Source organism: Helianthus annuus, chromosome 6 (genome assembly GCF_002127325.2).
Source record: "Helianthus annuus cultivar XRQ/B chromosome 6, HanXRQr2.0-SUNRISE, whole genome shotgun sequence".
Taxonomy (NCBI): Eukaryota; Viridiplantae; Streptophyta; class Magnoliopsida; order Asterales; family Asteraceae; genus Helianthus; species Helianthus annuus.
The window spans coordinates 47,692,444-47,710,147 of NC_035438.2; the positions used below are offsets into that span (position 1 = coordinate 47,692,444).

General features: G+C 42.3%; 1 protein-coding gene across 1 annotated transcript; it reads left to right on the plus strand.

The window, feature by feature from the left end:
* Positions 1–7,722: 7,722 nt before the first annotated feature.
* Positions 7,723–11,368, plus strand: LOC110944728. Its single transcript, XM_035974126.1, has 5 exons — positions 7,723–7,990; positions 8,144–8,588; positions 9,093–10,177; positions 10,783–11,221; positions 11,335–11,368. The coding sequence occupies exons 1-5, from the start codon at positions 7,723–7,725 to the stop codon at positions 11,366–11,368; spliced, it is 2,271 nt and encodes a 756-aa protein (XP_035830019.1).
* Positions 11,369–17,704: the final 6,336 nt, after the last annotated feature.

The window sequence follows — 17,704 nt, forward strand, 5'->3', positions numbered from 1 at the left end:
CAGGTACTTTTCTCGTAAATGATATCTTTGCAAGAGTACTTTTTGATTCGGGCGCTGATAAGTCTTTCGTAGATCATAAATTTTGCAAATTGCTAAATATGCCTGTCAAAACCTTAAATGTGAACTACTAGGTAGAGCTAGCAGATGGCACCCTTGAAACCGTCTCCACTGTGTTAGATGGATGTGTGATATCCATTAAGAACCACTCTTTTCCTCTATCTCTACTTCCCTTTAAATTGGCCGGTTTTGACCTAGTATTGGGTATGGACTGGTTATCTCACAACCAGGCTCAAATCGTCTGCAACAGAAAGCAAGTGGTGATAAAGACTCCTTCTGGTGAATCGCTTACCATTCGGGGAGATACCCAGTACGGATTGCCTGAGCAAGTGACTATGCTCAAGGCTTCAAAATTTCTAAAGAAGGGTTGTGTCATCTACATGGCACAGGTGATTATTGAAGAGCCTAAACCGAAGATAGAAGACATACCCGTCATTTCGGAATATCCAGAAGTTTTCCCTGAAGATCTACCTGGTTTGCCACCAGATAGGCAAGTGGAATTCAGGATCGATATCATCCCTGGAGCAGCACCTATTGCTAGAGCACCTTACAGGCTAGCACCAACCGAAATAAAGGAGTTGAGGACCCAACTGGATGAACTACTAGCTAAAGGTTTCATCAAACCTAGTTCGTCTCCCTGGGGAGCACCTGTCCTGTTTGTTAAGAAAAAGGACGGATCGATGCGTCTGTGCATCGACTATCGCGAGCTTAATAAGGTCACGATAAAGAATAGATATCCCTTGCCGAGGATCGACGATTTGTTCGATCAGTTACAAGGGGCAAGTTATTTCTCGAAGATCGATTTGAGGTCAGGCTACCATTAACTGAAAGTCAAAGATGAGGACGTACATAAAACCGCATTTAGGACTCATTACGGTCACTACGAGTTCCTAGTGATGCCTTTTGGGCTCACTAATGCACCGGCTGCGTTGATGGATCTCATGAATCGCGTTTGCAAGCCGTACTTAGACAAATTTGTCATCGTTTTCATCGACGACATTCTTATCTACTCTAAGAATCAAGCTGACCATGAGAAATACCTTCGTTGTATTCTTAAACTCCTGCATCACGAGAAACTCTATGCCAAATTCTCTAAGTGCGAATTCTAGCTTCGAGAACTCCAATTTCTTGGACATGTTGTCAGCGAGTGTGGTATCCAAGTGGATCCCGCTAAAGTTGAAGCTGTCATGAATTGGCAAGAGCCAAAGACGCCTACAGAGATTCGTAGTTTCCTGGGGTTAGCAGGATATTACAGGCGTTTCATTGAAAATTTTTCAAGGATTGCTGCGCCCTTAACTTCCTTGACCAAGAAGAAAGTAAAGTTCGTTTGGGGCCCTAAGCAGCAAGAGTCCTTTGATATTTTGAAGCAAAAGTTGAGCAACGCTCCTGTGCTGACAATACCTGAAGGTACCGAAGAGTTCGTAGTTTACTGCGACGCATCACACACTGGCATGGGATGCGTACTCATGCAGAAAAGCAAGGTTATTGCCTATGCTTCAAGACAGTTAAAGGTGCACGAGAAGAATTACACCACCCATGACTTGGAGCTGGGTGCCGTTGTGTTCGCACTAAAACTGTGGAGGCATTATCTGTATGGAATCAAGTTTATGATCTATTCTGATCATAAGAGCCTTCAACATCTGTTTAATCAGAAGGAGCTAAACATGAGGCAACGCCGTTGGATGGAGACTTTAAATGATTATGATTGTGAAATCAGATATCATCCCGGCAAGGCGAATGTAGTCGCTGATGCCCTGAGTAGAAAGGAAAGGGTGAAACCCATCCGAATCAATGCCAAGAGCATTGAAGTGAAGAATAGTTTGATTGAAAGGTTGTTAGCTGCACAGAGAGAAGTTGTGTTGGAAGCTAACTATCCTAAAGAGAAGCTGGGAGTAACTGAGGAGCAGTTAACTCTTAGCAAGGACGGAATTTTACGATTAAATGGACGAATATGGGTTCTAATTTATGGAGGACTACGAGATGTTATCCTCCAGGAAGCCCATAGTTCCAAATATTCTGTTCACCCGGGAGCTGATAAGATGTATCAGGATCTAAAGGCAAATTATTGGTGGATAGGCTTGAAAAAGTCTGTAGCCGCTTATGTAGCAAAATGCTTAACTTGTGCGCAAGTCAAAGCTGAGCATCAAAAGCCATCAGGCTTGCTACAATAGCCTGAACTTCCCGAATGGAAGTGGGAATGTGTAACTATGGATTTTATTACCAAGTTACCCAAGACAAGGAAAGGAAATGACACAATATGGGTTATAGTCGACAGACTGACTAAGTCAGCTCATTTCTTACCCATCAAGGAGACTTATAGCTCCAACATGTTAGCCCAGTTATACGTTGATAAGATTGTAGCCTTACATGGCATACCTGTGTCTATTATCTCCGACAGAGATACTAGATACACGTCTCATTTCTGGAAGAGCTTCCAGCAATCTTTGGGCACACGTTTAAATTTTAGTACGGCTTACCATCCTCAGACAGACGGTCAGAGTGAGCGTACTATTCAAACGTTGGAAGACATGCTACGTGCATGTGCTATCGAGTTGGGTGGTAGTTGGGATAAGAACCTACCACTAATCGAATTCTCCTACAACAATAGCTACCATACGAGCATAAAGGCTGCGCCTTTTGAGGCATTATACGGTAGAAAGTGTAGATCGCCTGTTTGTTGGGTGGAAGTTGGAGATGTCCAATTATCAGGACCAGAGATAGTCTTCGAGACGACGGACAAGATTGTCCAGATTCGAGACCGTCTCAAAGCTGCCCGAGATAGGCAGAAGAGTTACGCAGATCCAAAGAGTAAAGATTTTCACTTCGAAGTAGGTGAAAAAGTGTTGCTTAAAGTATGACCCTGGAAGGGGGTGATGCGTTTTGGTAAGAAAGGCAAACTAAGCCCGAGATACATAGGACCTTTCGAGGTTATCGAATGTGTCGGGTCCGTTGCCTATAAGTTGAACTTACCAGAAGAGCTCAATGGAATTCACAATGTGTTCCACATCTGCAATCTGAAAAAGTGCTTCGCTGACGAATCACTGGTAATACCCCATACAGATGTGCATATAGATGAGAGCTTGAAATTTGTGGAGAAACCTTTGTCGATTGAAGATCGACAGGTAAAGAAGCCTCGAAGGAAGCATGTACCTATTGTAAAGGTCAAGTGGGATGCCCGTAAAGGTCCCGAATTCACGTGGGAGGTTGAAGCCACGATGAAAGAAAAATACCCTTATTTATTTCAGTAAATCTCGGGTCGAGATTTATTTTAAGGGGGTGAGGATGTAACACCTCGAAATTTTGTGTCCAATAATGTGTTAACACGTGTCATGAGTTTACACGTGGCATTAGATATTAAATAAAGGACTAAAGTTGACAAACCTTGAAAGTATGTAAATTCGAGGGTTATAAATGTCAACGAAGGGTAAATATACTGTATAGTAACCCTAAATGATGCTCGTACCTTCAAACAAATAAAGCATGGAACGTACGGAGCGAAACGCGGGAGAAAGTGAGAGATTATGAGCTGCAGGGGTTAATTGTGTCAACGTGTTTAATTTATACCTCTGAGTGACCCTTTGACGAACCCGAGGCTTTGTAACAGTAAAATACGCTCACTAGAATATACTATATAAATTTTGCGAAGTTCTGTTTTAAAACGAGAAAGTTATAATCAAATTCGTATGAGAAGGGTTAAAAGCGTCAACAATAAAAGTTAAGGCTTTTCGGATAGTAATTAAACTAACCGGGGACTTAACAATGCGGGTAAAAGGCACGAGGCCCTTCATTGTAAATAACCGAGGGCCAAATCGCAAAGTTACCCCTTCGAAACCGAAAGGTCAGGTTAATCATTACAAAAGATTTGAAAATCTTGGAAACTGACCCTCAGGCGGGCCGCGTTAAGGTTTTGGGTGAGCTAATGCGGGGCGCGCGCCAGTTGAAGATACGTTTTCTGACATTAGGATTCATGCGGCCCGCGTCCGTGTTGCTAAATCCTAATGTGGGCCGCGTACGAGCCTCAGATGCAGAAACTTTGGACAGATTCAATGTTTGAGCTTGTGAACGATCATTTGAGCATTAATTGAAGCATGGGCGCCCTCTACATGACCCCTAGCACCCAGGGCCACCTGCTGATCATCCATGATCCATTGTAGGGTGATGTGTAATGATCCAAAGCCCAATTTTTCACTATAAAAGGCACTACATTGTGCACAAATGAATCACACCTCAAATCTGCATTCTAGACCATCTCTGGAGCTCTCAAGCACTCTTCTAACATCCTAAGTCATGCACCAAGCTTCTGTAAGTGTGTCTACCCTTTTGTGGCTTAGTTTTTGCTTAGTTTAGCTTAAAAGTCAATCCGTCGTAATTAACGATTGACTTTGCGATAAATCACAAATGGTCCAGTGGTTTGTCGAATCAAAGATAGTTATATGTTGGTAATCATGTGGGCTTTAAACCTCTAAAAGGGCACCCTCTGATTCCCACTCTAACTAGTCCAAATGTCGAGTCAAACGTGCTTAGAAAAAGTCAACAGAAATGTCATTTTGCGATTTCATGCATAATCTGTAATGTAGATGATATGTAACCTGTTTAAACACTCATAAGACATGATAATAAGTATATTAACTAGTCTAAGCTTGTTTGATCCGACCATTTACTGTTTTGACCCGGTTCGGAGCCGAAAGTCGCAAAAGCTTTGACTTTTGCTTTGACTTCAGTTCTGACCCATTAAAGTTTGATTTAGATATGCCTTAGGACTCTCTTAGGACCAGGTTACATGATGGTATAAATCTCTGTGACCGGTTCGTTGTTTGTTCGAGTCTTTTACACGTTTCCGTTAAATGCCTAAAAGTTAACCATAACGCCCTTTTTGATTTAAAACGAGAATTTCAGACATATGAAAGAATCATAACCTTAGTTACTGATTTCTAAGCATGTCCCAAAAATTTCACGTCAATCCGAGGTCCAGAATAGGAGTTATGCTAAATAGCGCAAATTACGGAAACCTTAGTAATTTAATAGCGCAATTAGCATAAAGCCTATCTAAACCCGGATTTCGACACCAAACCTTTTACTCACTGATGTAAAATAATATTTTGGGATTTTTAAAGATTTTTAATTATTTTTAACCTGCTCATAACCTGCGGTTATGGCAACGGTTCGGTAAATACCGAATATACCCTTTTCGGCCATAACTTGAGTTCTACAAGGTCTTTTGACCCGATTCCAGTTGCTACTGATTTTAAATAATAAATAAAGTATTTTAGACTTTATAAACTGTTCGGGAAACTCAGATTTCCTGTAGAACTCAGAAACCTCTTTTATAATCTTAAAAAAGACCGAAATACCCCTACGGGGCATAATATTAACTTAAACTCGTTACGGGCATTATGGAAGGTATCCTACTGATACCACAACCTCTTTAGGGCATATTGACTTAGGAAAATAGTGTAGGACTCTAACGGATACCCGTTGCGCCTTTTGCGCGCACGGTTCGGTTTATGTAACTAGTTTACAAACGCTAGCCGAAACGGGTCAAATCTTGTTGTTTCGACCCCAAGATTCAGAGTGTGGTTTTTATACCCATATAAAACAAGTCTTCAAACTTGTTGGGTCAAAATCACATTCCATTCCCGGTTTTCGCCTTTCACGCGATTAAACCGTAACTATCCTTCGAAACTGACCGGTCTAAGCTACAGCTAAATTAAAGACCCGTTAGGATTCTAATAGGTTATTTTAAAACCTTCGTTCCAGATTAGGGGACCAGTAAAAGCTATCTGCAATTTATTTCAATTAAGGAATTATACTTGCAAAGGTAAATACTTTTAACTTATTTTCCGTTATACGGGCTTGGGTTACGGTATCTAAAATACCGCTTGGTCGGGCAATTGACCCCAACTCATTAGTAGTTGGGTATTATCAATGTGACCCGTTTAAAAACTTGTTTTGTTGACTTTACGCCTTTGGGGGCTTAATGACCATGTGTCGGATATCCTTGGCAGCATTTTACGAAATGGCCACGACCTTGACATCCGGGTGTTGGCGTACACCCGGCATTATGTCCATGACTATAAAAGTGTAGCCGTTGGTTTACCCACCACGGTTTTATGCTATGTGGCGTGTCTATTAAACTTTAACCCGGCACGACCCGGGCGACCAAACGCATAGTAACATGTAATTCTTTACTAGATTTAATTATAAATTATCCCAAGTTATAAAGAGTTTGTGCCTTGTGCATTTAAACCAATTTTATTAAACATTTTACAAAAGTGTCAGTTGAATGTATATACCAGTGTAAACTGACGTATTTTCCCAAAAAGACTAAATGCAGGTACTATGCGTAATTGGCTGGGATTTCTCCTTAGCATCATTAGAAGTCTCGCAAGCTTAAGATGCCTGAAGTCTGTTGAACAATACTTTTGTTATTATTATTGATCCCCTGTGGATTTTATTTCAACAATGGTGATACTTTGATATTACAAATAAAGTTGAAATATATTTATCTTTATGCTTCCGCTGTGCATTCATATATTGTGTGGTTTGACTATATTGTTGCCAACTACGTCACGGTAATCCCCCACCGGGCCCACCGGTGAGACACGTGGAAATCGGGGTGTGACAACCCTAGAGCAGGTCGAGTATTTAGTAGGTCAAAATAGGGGTCCAACTAACCCGTTCAACAGTAGTAACTCTAATTGGCGTGCTAACAATTATCGCTCCTCAGGTAACCCCCCTGGTTTTCCGTCAGGTCAATATCAAAGTAGGGGGCCAGGTTTTTATTCTAGTGGGGGGTCGGGTCAATTTGCTAGTTCAGGTTCAGGGGGGCAGTTTAGAGGTGAGGGGTCAAATCAAGAGGTTCAACCTAAGAGTGAGGGGTCAGTTGGTAGTTTGTCTAGGATAGAGGACCTTCTTTCCCAATTATTGGTTAAGGATCAGGCTACCCAACGTACCTTAGAGGACCACGCTACGCTCCTAAAGAATAATCATTCAAGCTTCTTAGACCTTCAAAGGCAAGTTGGGGATATTGCACGCCAGTTGCAAGAACGACCTCCCGGTCAATTTTCGAGCAACACAAGGCCCAACCCATCTGGCTCTTTGAAGGCAATTTCGACCCGTAGTGGTAGGACCTTAGGAGAGGTAGTGAGACCCGAGAGTGTTGAGATAGAAGATGAGGACCCCGTAGATGAGGAGATTGAAATGGAGGCGCCCGGTAAAGTGTAACCTAGGTTAATCTCAGAAAGTACCGCACACACTGGGGGGCCTTCGAGTGAGAAGAGTGTAGGAAAGAGACCCATTCAAGTTGTTCCATCACCCAATGTTGATGTTTCCCGTGCTCCGTTTCCCTCCCGCCTTAAAAATCAAACTTATTCCAAAGAGTACGGGAAATTCTTAGAGATCTTTAAGCAGCTTAGGATCAACCTTCCTTTCATAGAAGCTCTCCAATCGATGCCGAAATATGCAAAATTCCTAAAAGACCTTCTAAAACACAAGGATAGGTTAGGAGAGGTTTCTAACATCCCCCTTAGTGGAGGATGTTCCGCCGTAGTGTTGAACAAGGTCCCGGAAAAATTGACGGATTCGGGCCTTTTTACCATCCCGTGCTTGTTTGGGAGTGATACCGAGTGTAGGGCCCTAGCCGACCTAGGAGCGAGTATAAACCTAATGCCATATTCTTTGTATGAGAAGTTAGGTATAGGAGAGTTGTCACCTACACGCATGTCTTTGTCGCTAGCTGATAGATTCGTTAAGTATCCACGTGGCATTATTGAAAACCTTTTAGTCAAAGTGGATAAGTTCGTCTTCCCCGTAGACTTTGTCGTTCTTGATATGGAAGCCGACGAAAAGGTTCCCATCCTTCTAGGATGCCCATTCTTGTGTACCGCCAAGGCCATCATCGATGTCTTTGACGGGAAAATCACACTTCAAGTCGGTGAGGAGAGGGTCACTTTCGAGATAGCACGCTCCATGGAACACCCTAGTGGTTCCGATGATCTTAGTAGTCCTTGTCATTCGGTCTATTTCATAGAGTCTTTCTTATCTTGTGTTGACCATTGCTTTGACTATATTAGTGGAGCCGACCTAGTTGAGAGTAGGATAGATGAGGTAGTTGAGAAGGTAGAGGAGGTTGTTAGTGAGAGTGAAGAGGTAGACGAGGACGAGTGGGTCCCCGAAGTGCTAGAATTGAGTGAAATTAAGAGTGAGAGTGAGAGTACACCTATGGAGAAGCCCGCCCCATTAGAACTCAAAGTCCTCTCGTCCCACTTAGAATACGCTTTCTTAGGTGAGGGTTCCGAGTTTCCCGTCATCATTTCGTCTAAGTTAGAGGAGGGAGAGAAGGGTAGGTTATTAGAGGTGTTGAGAGTGAATAGGGAGGCCATTGCATGGCGCCTTTCGGATATTAAGGGCATAAGCCCCGCCTATTGTACCCACCGGATACTCATGGAAGATGACTATAAGCCGGTGGTGCAACCTCAAAGGCACCTCAATCCGAACATGCAAGAGGTTGTTAAGAAAGAAGTGCTTAAGTTGTTAGATGCCGGGGTGATTTACCCCATTTCCGATTCACCATGGGTTAGCCCGACCCAAGTCGTCCCAAAGAAGGGTGGGATGACGGTGATCATGAATGAAAAGAACGAGATAATCCCTTCCCGTACCGTTACCGGTTGGCGTGTATGCATAGACTATCGAAAGTTAAACGACGCCACCCGGAAAGATCACTTCCCCTTACCATTCATTGACCAAATGTTGGAGCGTCTAGCAGGTCAACAATTCTATTGTTTTCTCGATGGATTTTCGGGTTATTTTCAGATCCCCATCGCCCCGGAGGATCAAGATAAAACGACGTTCACATGCCCTTACGACACTTATGCGTATCGCCGCATGTCTTTCGGGTTATGCAACGCTCCGGCAACTTTCCAAAGATGCATGGTCGCTATATTCCAAGACATGCTTGAGACTTCCATGGAGGTTTTCATGGATGACTTCTCGGTTTATGGCACCAATTTTGAACAATGTCTTTCTAATCTTGATAGGATGCTTAAGAGGTGCATAGAGACAAATCTTATGTTGAATTGGGAGAAGTGTCACTTTATGGTGACGGAGGGGATAGTGTTAGGACACAAGGTGTCAAGAGAGGGTATAGAGGTGGATAGAGCCAAGATAGATACCATAAGTACATTGCCTCCACCTACTAGTGTCAAGTCCGTTAGGAGCTTTCTAGGTCATGCGGGCTTTTATAGGCGTTTTATAAAAGATTTTTCTAAAATCACACGCCCGATGACTAGGCTTTTAGAGAAGGATGTACCTTTCGTCTTCGACGAGGAGTGCATCAAGGCATTCGACTTCTTGAAGGAAAAACTCGCGAGTGCCCCGATACTTGTGTCGCCCGATTGGAGCTTACCTTTTGAGCTCATGTGTGATGCGAGTGATTATGCCGTAGGTGCGGTCCTAGGACAAAGAGTCGATAAGCACTTTCATCCAATTTACTACGCGAGCAAAACTCTAAACGATGCTCAAGAGAACTATACCACAACGGAAAAGGAACTCTTAGCCGTAGTGTTTGCGTTTGATAAGTTTCGCTCATATCTCGTGCTTTCCAAAACCACCGTGTTCACCGACCATTCCGCTTTGCGATTTCTGTTTCAAAAGAAAGACGCAAAGTCGCGTCTTATTAGATGGATTCTTTTGCTCTTCGAGTTCGACATAGAAATTAAGGATAAAAAGGGAGCGGAAAACGTAGCCGCCGACCACTTGTCACGTTTAGAGGATCCAAAGAGAGAAGAGGTGCGTGAGGATTCCATAGGAGACACTTTTCCCCACGAAACCATAGATTTTGTTAGTGCCGAGGCAGAGGGTTTGCCATGGTTCTCGGACTTGGCGAATTATTTAGCAACCGGAGATCTTGTGAGGGGTATGTCCTACCAACAAAAGAAAAAACTTCTTAGGGAGGCTAGGAAGTATATTTGGGATGACCCATACCTATTTAGGATAGGTGGAGATAGAGTGCTTAGGAGATGTGTTTCAAAGGAGGATGGTTTAGACATCCTTAGACATGTGCACGAGGGTTTAACGGGAGGCCATCACGGAGCAAATGTGACGGCACAAAAGGTTTTTGATAGTGGGTTTTATTGGCCAACGGTAGTTAAGGATGCCGTAGAGTTTGTTAGGACTTGTGACCGTTGCCAACGTACCGGCAACATCTCATCCAAGGATGAAATGCCTCAAAATCCCATCCAAGTATTGGAAATCTTTGACGTATGGGGCATTGATTTCATGGGACCTTTCCCATCCTCTAGTGGGAATAGGTACATCCTCGTGGCCATTGATTAAGTTTCGAAGTGGGTCGAAGCTCAAGCTTTGCCTACCAATGATGCCCGAGTGGTGGTGAGATTCCTTAAGAAGCTATTCACGCGTTTCGGAGTCCCTAAAGCTATCATAAGTGACCGTGGCACGCATTTTTGCAATTCCGCCATGGAAAAAGCACTTGCACGCTACGGTGTCACTCACCATCTTTCTACCGCATACCACCCGCAAACTAATGGCCAAGTAGAGAATGCTAACCGAGGGGTGAAGAGAATCTTAGAGAAAACAGTAGGAAAAAGTAGAAAGGATTGGTCGGAAAAGCTCGACGACGCTTTGTGGGCATTCCGTACTACCTATAAGACACCGTTAGGAACGACACCCTTTATGATCGTGTATGCCAAACTTGCCATCTTCCGGTAGAGTTAGAGCATAGGGCGTTGTGGGCATTGAAAACCGTAAACCTTAACCTTACCGAAACCGCAAGGAGGAGATTCTTCCAGATTCACGAGTTGGAAGCTCTAAGGGATGCTGCCTATGAACGATCATGGAGTATCAAGGAGAAAACCAAGGCATTGCATGATAGGCGGTTGCGAGGTTTGAAAGAGTTTAAGGTAGGTGATAAAGTGCTTTTGTTCAATTCACGTTTGAAATTAATAGCAGGGAAATTGAAATCGAGATGGAATGGCCCGTATGTGGTGAAAGAAGTGTTTCCATACGGCACGGTTGAATTATACGATGAAGTCGACAAAGGTGTATGGAAGGTAAACGGTCATAGATTGAAACATTACTTGGGAGGTCCTATTGATACCACCGAAGAGGAAGAAATTCCTCTAGAGGACCCACCTACCTTCACCGATCAGTGAGCGCGAAAAGCTTCGCGTGTAGAGTATGTACCGTTTGTAAATTTCTTATTTTTTTTCGTATTTTTCGTAGTTTTTCGGTGTTTGTTTTGTGTCGTTGAGAATTTTGCAGGTTTCATCACCGCTACGGAACGGAGAAAGCTTGAGAAAAGAGGTCCCAGGTAAGTGTCTTGGACACTTAGAACAATTTTTGAGGGTTTTGGATGGTTTGGGAAGAATTTCAAAATTTTTCTAAGGCATGAAACAAATTTTTGGACGAAACCTTCTGTGAAAAACGACCCCTCGCGCGACGCCTAGGCCCTTCGCGTCACGCGAGGGCTAAAGGTTCAAAAACAATTAAATTTGACAGCGCCGCGTTACGCGAGGCCCCTCCCTGGACCCACCGCATCGCGCGACGCCCCCTTGGACCGTTTAAAATTGTTTTTAATTGAACCTGTTCGCTGCATTGTCTCCTTTCCCCTTTTCCAAACCCTAGAACGCGAATTGAACAAAAATCTTCATAACTCACTCATTTTTCCACCAAATCACCCTATTCTTCTTCCTAAATCACCATAATCACATTCCCCACAATCTTAACCATCAATTTCACCCGAATTCGCGCTCCATTTTCACGTTTTTGGACAAATTCGTGCACCAAAAGTTCAAGACTTCATTTTTCTTGCTAAATCCGAATCCAAGGTATGATTTCTGTGATTTCTTGCTAGTAGGTAGCTTTATTGCTTCGTTTTAGTGTCGGGTCAGTCATGTCTTAGTTTTAGGGTTTGTGTAGGGTCATAAAGTTGGGATTTTTTGAGCTTTTTGTCATGTTAGTGGTATGCGGGTGGTTATGTTTGGATGTTTACATACCAATCGGGTCTGCGGATGGTTCGGGTTGGTTTTCTTGAGGTTGTTTGAGACATGAGGGGTATGTTTGGACAACTAGACAACACGTTTGAGTTTTACGGGTTTGTTTGGGTATAACTATGAATTCTTGCTAAAAATAAGTTTTTGAACTGATTTTTCAAATGAAATTAGTTTTCTAAACAGATTTTGTTGCCACCAAAGTTGTGTCAAGGTTTTAAAATGTCAAACTCTCACGTGTTTTCGCCTCAAGTGTGGGGATATTTTGGCACTTACGCTTAATTGAGGACAATTAAAGTGCCGGGAGGAGATAGTGTACATTGAGTCGTAGGTCGTTCGAATTATTGAGTTTAGTAGTGTCTTTAGAGTAGTAGTTTGAGTCTAGTGTCGGGTTTACTTATATGCATGTACAAGTTCACAACTTTTTGCCCGTACTCAATCTCCATTCGGGTAGAATGATGTGTAACTTAAGCTTTTGTAAACGGTAACCCATGTTTTCGAAATTAGCCGCGAATGAAATGCTATACGGCTATTTCATAAAAAAATACAAATAAATTTAAAAAAAGTAAAAATACCAAAAATAGCTTGTGAGTACTAACAATCTGCATTGTTTCTCTTGTCAAATATTTCTTGTTTTGCAGATCATGTCAGGTGCAGGTTCGTCGTCAAACCCAAGGAAAAGGAGGATCAAGTATCGCGGGAATGACAGGAAAGTGTATGCCCGGATTGAAAGGTTGGTTGATCATCCGGTGTTGGATTTTGAAGAGGATACCGAAGAGAGGGTGAAGCTCAAAAAGTATGTGGTAACTCAGACATTGGAGCATCGTGTCATGGATTGGGAATGGTTACAAAGTATGGGAGCGAGTGAGCGGGTGGCAGAGTTGTTAGGGCCGAGATTGAGGATGGCTATGGATGCATGTGACGAGCCGCAGTATACCGAACTTACAATTGAGTTTCATTGTACCTTCCGTCACAAAGAGGGTACTTTTGCTGAAAAGGATGCAGTATCGTTCTCATTGGGTAGAAATCTTTATGAAATGAATATGGCTCAGTTTGGAGTAGCTCTAGGTTTTTACACACCGGAAGAAGTGGAGACGGATGAATTTGTGAATGGGTTAAGGGGTGTGTACAATCACCCTCGGCCGAAGTGTTTGAATTCGGTGGATTTGGAAAGATTTTGGGATACAATTGCGTCTCAACCGTTCTCGCACACGAACCTTATCACATCGGTTCGTGATCCTATATACAGGTATATTTTGAAGGCATTGGCGACGGCGGTTGTAGCGAGGAAGTCGGGGGAAAACAAGGCGAATTGGTTGGATATTTTCGCGTTGATGTGCATGGTTGAAAAGCGAAACTGGAACTTGGCTAGTTTCTTTGCGTGGTCGTTCAATAGACCTCGTCGGGGAGGTAAACGGGTTGCTATGGATCTTGGGCCTTATATAGCTCGGTTGGCACAGAATATTCGGGCCCTTACAAAGTACAAGATTGAGCAAATGAATGTGGGTATGCCAACGGTTCGTTGGGATGTTGCGAACCTACAGTTGGCAGGTATTCTTACACACTCGGATCCGCCAGAGTGGAACTTCGAGGTTGGTGCTCCTCCGCCACGACAGCCGGTACCTCGACAGAGGCGTGAGATCCCGGTTCCACAGCAGCGAGTTAGACCCGACCCGTTCACTCCTGAGGCTGCTTTTGACTACACGCAGCAGAGGTTTGATCAGATTGAGAGCAGGATACGGGTTGACCACCAGTGGACCATACAGAGCCACCACCGACAGGACGACATGCTCAGGTACATGATGTCGGGTATGTCACTAGATGCTCCGTTTCCTCCACCCTTTGCAGGATTATTACCTCCACCAGTTTATGGAGGCGAGCAGCAGACCCCGTATGTTTATGGTCAGTATCCGGGGTATGACCAGTGGGGAGGTCATAGTGGGTATGCGTATAGTGGTCAGTTCGGGTGGCAGCAGGCTGGAGGTTCAGGGTCGCAGCAGATGGAAGAAGATTCTGAGGAGGAGTGATGTAGCAGACTGCAGCAGCATATATATCCTTTCATGTTTTATTTTATTTATGCTGTTTCAGTAGTTCGATATGGTTGTATTCGTAGGACATATTTTTATTTTCTGTTTGAACTACGGATGATGCTACGATAAACGTTTGTAGAAGTATGCTTGGTATGGTACTTATGTTAGGTTGATGATGTGGAGCCGCTTTCCGTTCGTGTGAGAGAGAGTTTGGTATTATTTGCTGAGCATGTTCGGTATTGGAGGGCTTATGTGGAAACGACTGGCACTTTGAGAGTCTCACATATTCAGTTAAGTCGTTTTCCTTCTTGTTGTTGTTGTATTCTTATTTTTATTTCGTCGTCTAGTTTTTATTTAGCTCGTTATTTAGTAGTAGTTAGGTAGTGTCGAGTCGTGTTTTCGTTCTTGCGTTAGGGACAATGCAATCTCTAAGTGTGGGGATGGGAATACATGTAAATAATCGAGTCTTTATTATAAAAAATACAAAAAAAATAAAAAATTGAAAAATTAAAAAATTGAAAAATCAGAAAATGTCTTTCGATATAAAGAAGTTTGCAAAATAAAGCGTAAAATGATAGAAAAGAAAATTTTTTGCTTGGGTTCGAATAATAATAATATGAGATTTAAATAAATCGAGCTTGCGTCTAGTTAGGGATATGTGGATAGGCCCGGGTTTGGTTTTAAGTCCCTTTGAGCTAATATACCTTAATTGTCGGTCCGCTAGTGGGTTTTCGCCTGGGAGATATGGGAAACTAAAACCGCCAATAATAGTATAAGGGGCACCGTTATAAGTTAAAACCGTTAGAGTTTTTTATCATGAAAAAAAAATAATAGAATAAAAAGTGAGCTAGAAACTAAATGAAAGTAATGCATTCCTATGTAGTTTGTGGTTGGGGATAGCGACTCTACAGCCGAATTACCTCTAGGGTGTTGAAATCGACCGTGCTAAAAAAATATAAATAAATAAGTACCGAAACCTAAGTAATCTGTGGTTGGGGATAGCGACTCTACAGCCGGATTGCCTCTTGGCTAGGGAAAGCACCGTCTAGACTCACGAATGAAAAAAAAAGAGAAAAGCGAAAAAATTGGAAAAAGAAAAAAAATTGTGATTGTAAACTCTCTTGGTTTTGATATAAGACAGTTGGGAATCGGTCAAATGATCGTTCTTTTAGTCCTATAAGCTTGAGGCGGGAGTAGGTGGACTGTTGATTCTAGTGTGAGACCCTAGGTGGATTGACCGCACTTAAATTAAAATCACATGATAAGGGTTTAGGATTGGATTCGGGTTTAAAGTGGATAAAGTATATTCGCAATCGCAGCTAACGCAAGTCTTGGTTTTAATTAATTATACCTATAATTTTCGACCCAAGTGAATATTTATCTCTGATTCCGTTGCATAATTCTTTTTCGAGGACGAAAAAAGAGTAAGTGTGGGGATGTTTGATGTACTGCAAAGTATATATGTTTATAGTGTATATTTCGGTCAGTTTTCAGTCATTTAGAGTCTAGTTTAGGTTAGAACTTCGATACTGCTGACGTTAAGCTTTGATTTCACGTCCCGTAGCTTAAAGTGATGAAAAACGAGTAAAACCGAGCAGTTTAGAAGAAAATCGGGATTCGTACGCGCGTCGGGAAAAGCTGGAAATTGAATTGAATAAAAAAAATAATAAAAATAGAAGAGGGAGGCGCCGCGTGACGCGACCCCCCTAGGCGTCACGCGATGGGTAGTGTTTCCGGAAAAATTAGGGTTTTGTTGATGGATTTCCAAGAAACTGAACACAACTCTGATTACGAATCAAGAAACCCTAGGACGAATTTCGGAGGTGATTTTGAGCATTCTAGAGTATTTTGCCTAACGAGCTTGGATCGTGAGAGTGAAGATTTTTCGGGTTTTATCTCCCGGTGTTCCTTATTTTCGCGTTTTCGATACTTTACGATGAATTCTTGTTTTAGACTTGTTTTGTTTGTTTTGGACATCATGATTCTTGGCTAAATTTTAGATACTACCTAGATTTGATGATGGTTTAATTTATGTTTGGATCTTTTAACAGCTTTTATTGATTGATTATGGATTGACTTTGAAAGTAACGTGTTCTAGATATTCTGATTTGGTGCGTGTGCGTATTTACCTTTGATTGTGGATTGTTTACTGTTTCACATAGATTTTGGTGGATGTCTTTCACATAATAGATCTGTGTTGATTATTTGCATCCTTGCGGGTTCGGGTGATCTTTGGGTAAATCGGCCGATAGCCTTAGAAACAGTAGTTAAAATGTAATTAGAAGTAAATATTCTGCTTAACTTGTCGCTGAGAGGCTAGAGTTAGTTATTAGGTCGCGGTGCGGTATATAGCTAATTTAGATTTTGAGAGAAGTCGACGTTAGTTCCCTAATTGCATTTGTGTCTAGTAAACCAAGTTAGAACCTAGAACTGCCTTAGATTGTCGCGCTGAGAGGTAGATAGTCGTATTAGGGCACTTTTAGAGTCGTTAGAGGACTGAGAGGAAATCTAACAGTCGGTAATCATAACAGCCTTGTAGGGTTTCCTAGGTTTCTTCCTGAGAAGGGTCGGGAAGTCTTAGCATTGAAATACCTTAAGGTTTAGTATTTAACGATCCCGGCTCCATACAACAATAAAACCGTTAGAAGTCCATTCATAGTTAAACTGGATTCAAGTCTAGGTAGTCCTTAATCTCATCTGAAGTAAAACCCTAGTTTCCGTTCGTGTCTTAGTTTAATTTCAATTTAATCATAATTTTAGGATTTTAGTACAACCCCCCCCCCAAAACACAACATTTGTTTAGTCGTGTCAGTGTCTAGTCTAAGTTTAGTCGTTAACGTAATTCATTAGAGTCCTTGTGGGTTCGACATCCGGACTTACTGTTCTGTGCTAGAGTCGACCGGTACACTTGCCGGTGAGTAGTTTAGTCAGGTTAAAGAGTCTAGATTTTTATTACTTGAGTCTTAATTTAGGGTAATTTAGTTTATTTAGTTGAACTACTTTTTCCACATCAGTGAGCATGTGCAGAACTTGATTTTAATCAAGAACAGGGGTTGATGAAGACTGAGATGCCGTTAGTTGCTGAAGAAGCCTGAAGCATCACAACAACAAGATGTACCTGAGTCAGAAGAACCGGATACGGAAGGCCGTCTGACAATGAAAGTACATTTGAAGAAGTACATGTGAACCTGCTTGAAAGACAAAGATTGAAGAAGAAAAGAGCTGCTGAGAATCCTCCTCTCACATTCTTTTCACAAGATTTTCAAGCAAATGCTGATCGAGATCCTGATATGAAGCTAACCACAAGAGTTGAAGAAAGAGACCCAGTGCTAAGAGTTCAGAAGTCAAGAACTTCCACAACATCTGCAGCATAGCGACAACCATAGACTTCATTGAAGATGTTGCTGATTTCATGTTATGAAGATGATTTGATGGCATCAGTCTAGGGGGAGATTGTTAGGCCCTAAAGTGTGAGACTGACGCATCAAATTTATACAACGGGCTATGGTTATGAACTGGGCTTTACCGGGTTAGTTAGTATTAGGTTTTGGACCTTTATAGGTCACTTGGGCCAAGCTTTAGGCCATGTGGGCCAAGTAGGCCCAAGGGGAG

Excerpts from the sequence above, each read along its gene's own strand:
- LOC110944728 (XM_035974126.1), top strand. The coding sequence starts at position 7,723 with ATGCCATATTCTTTGTATGAGAAGTTAGGTATAGGAGAGTTGTCACCT. Across the intron at positions 10,178-10,782 it reads GGCACAAAAGGTTTTTGATA|AGTTAGAGCATAGGGCGTTG; the intron begins GTGGGTTTTATT and ends ATCTTCCGGTAG. Across the intron at positions 11,222-11,334 it reads CCACCTACCTTCACCGATCA|GTTTCATCACCGCTACGGAA; the intron begins GTGAGCGCGAAA and ends AGAATTTTGCAG.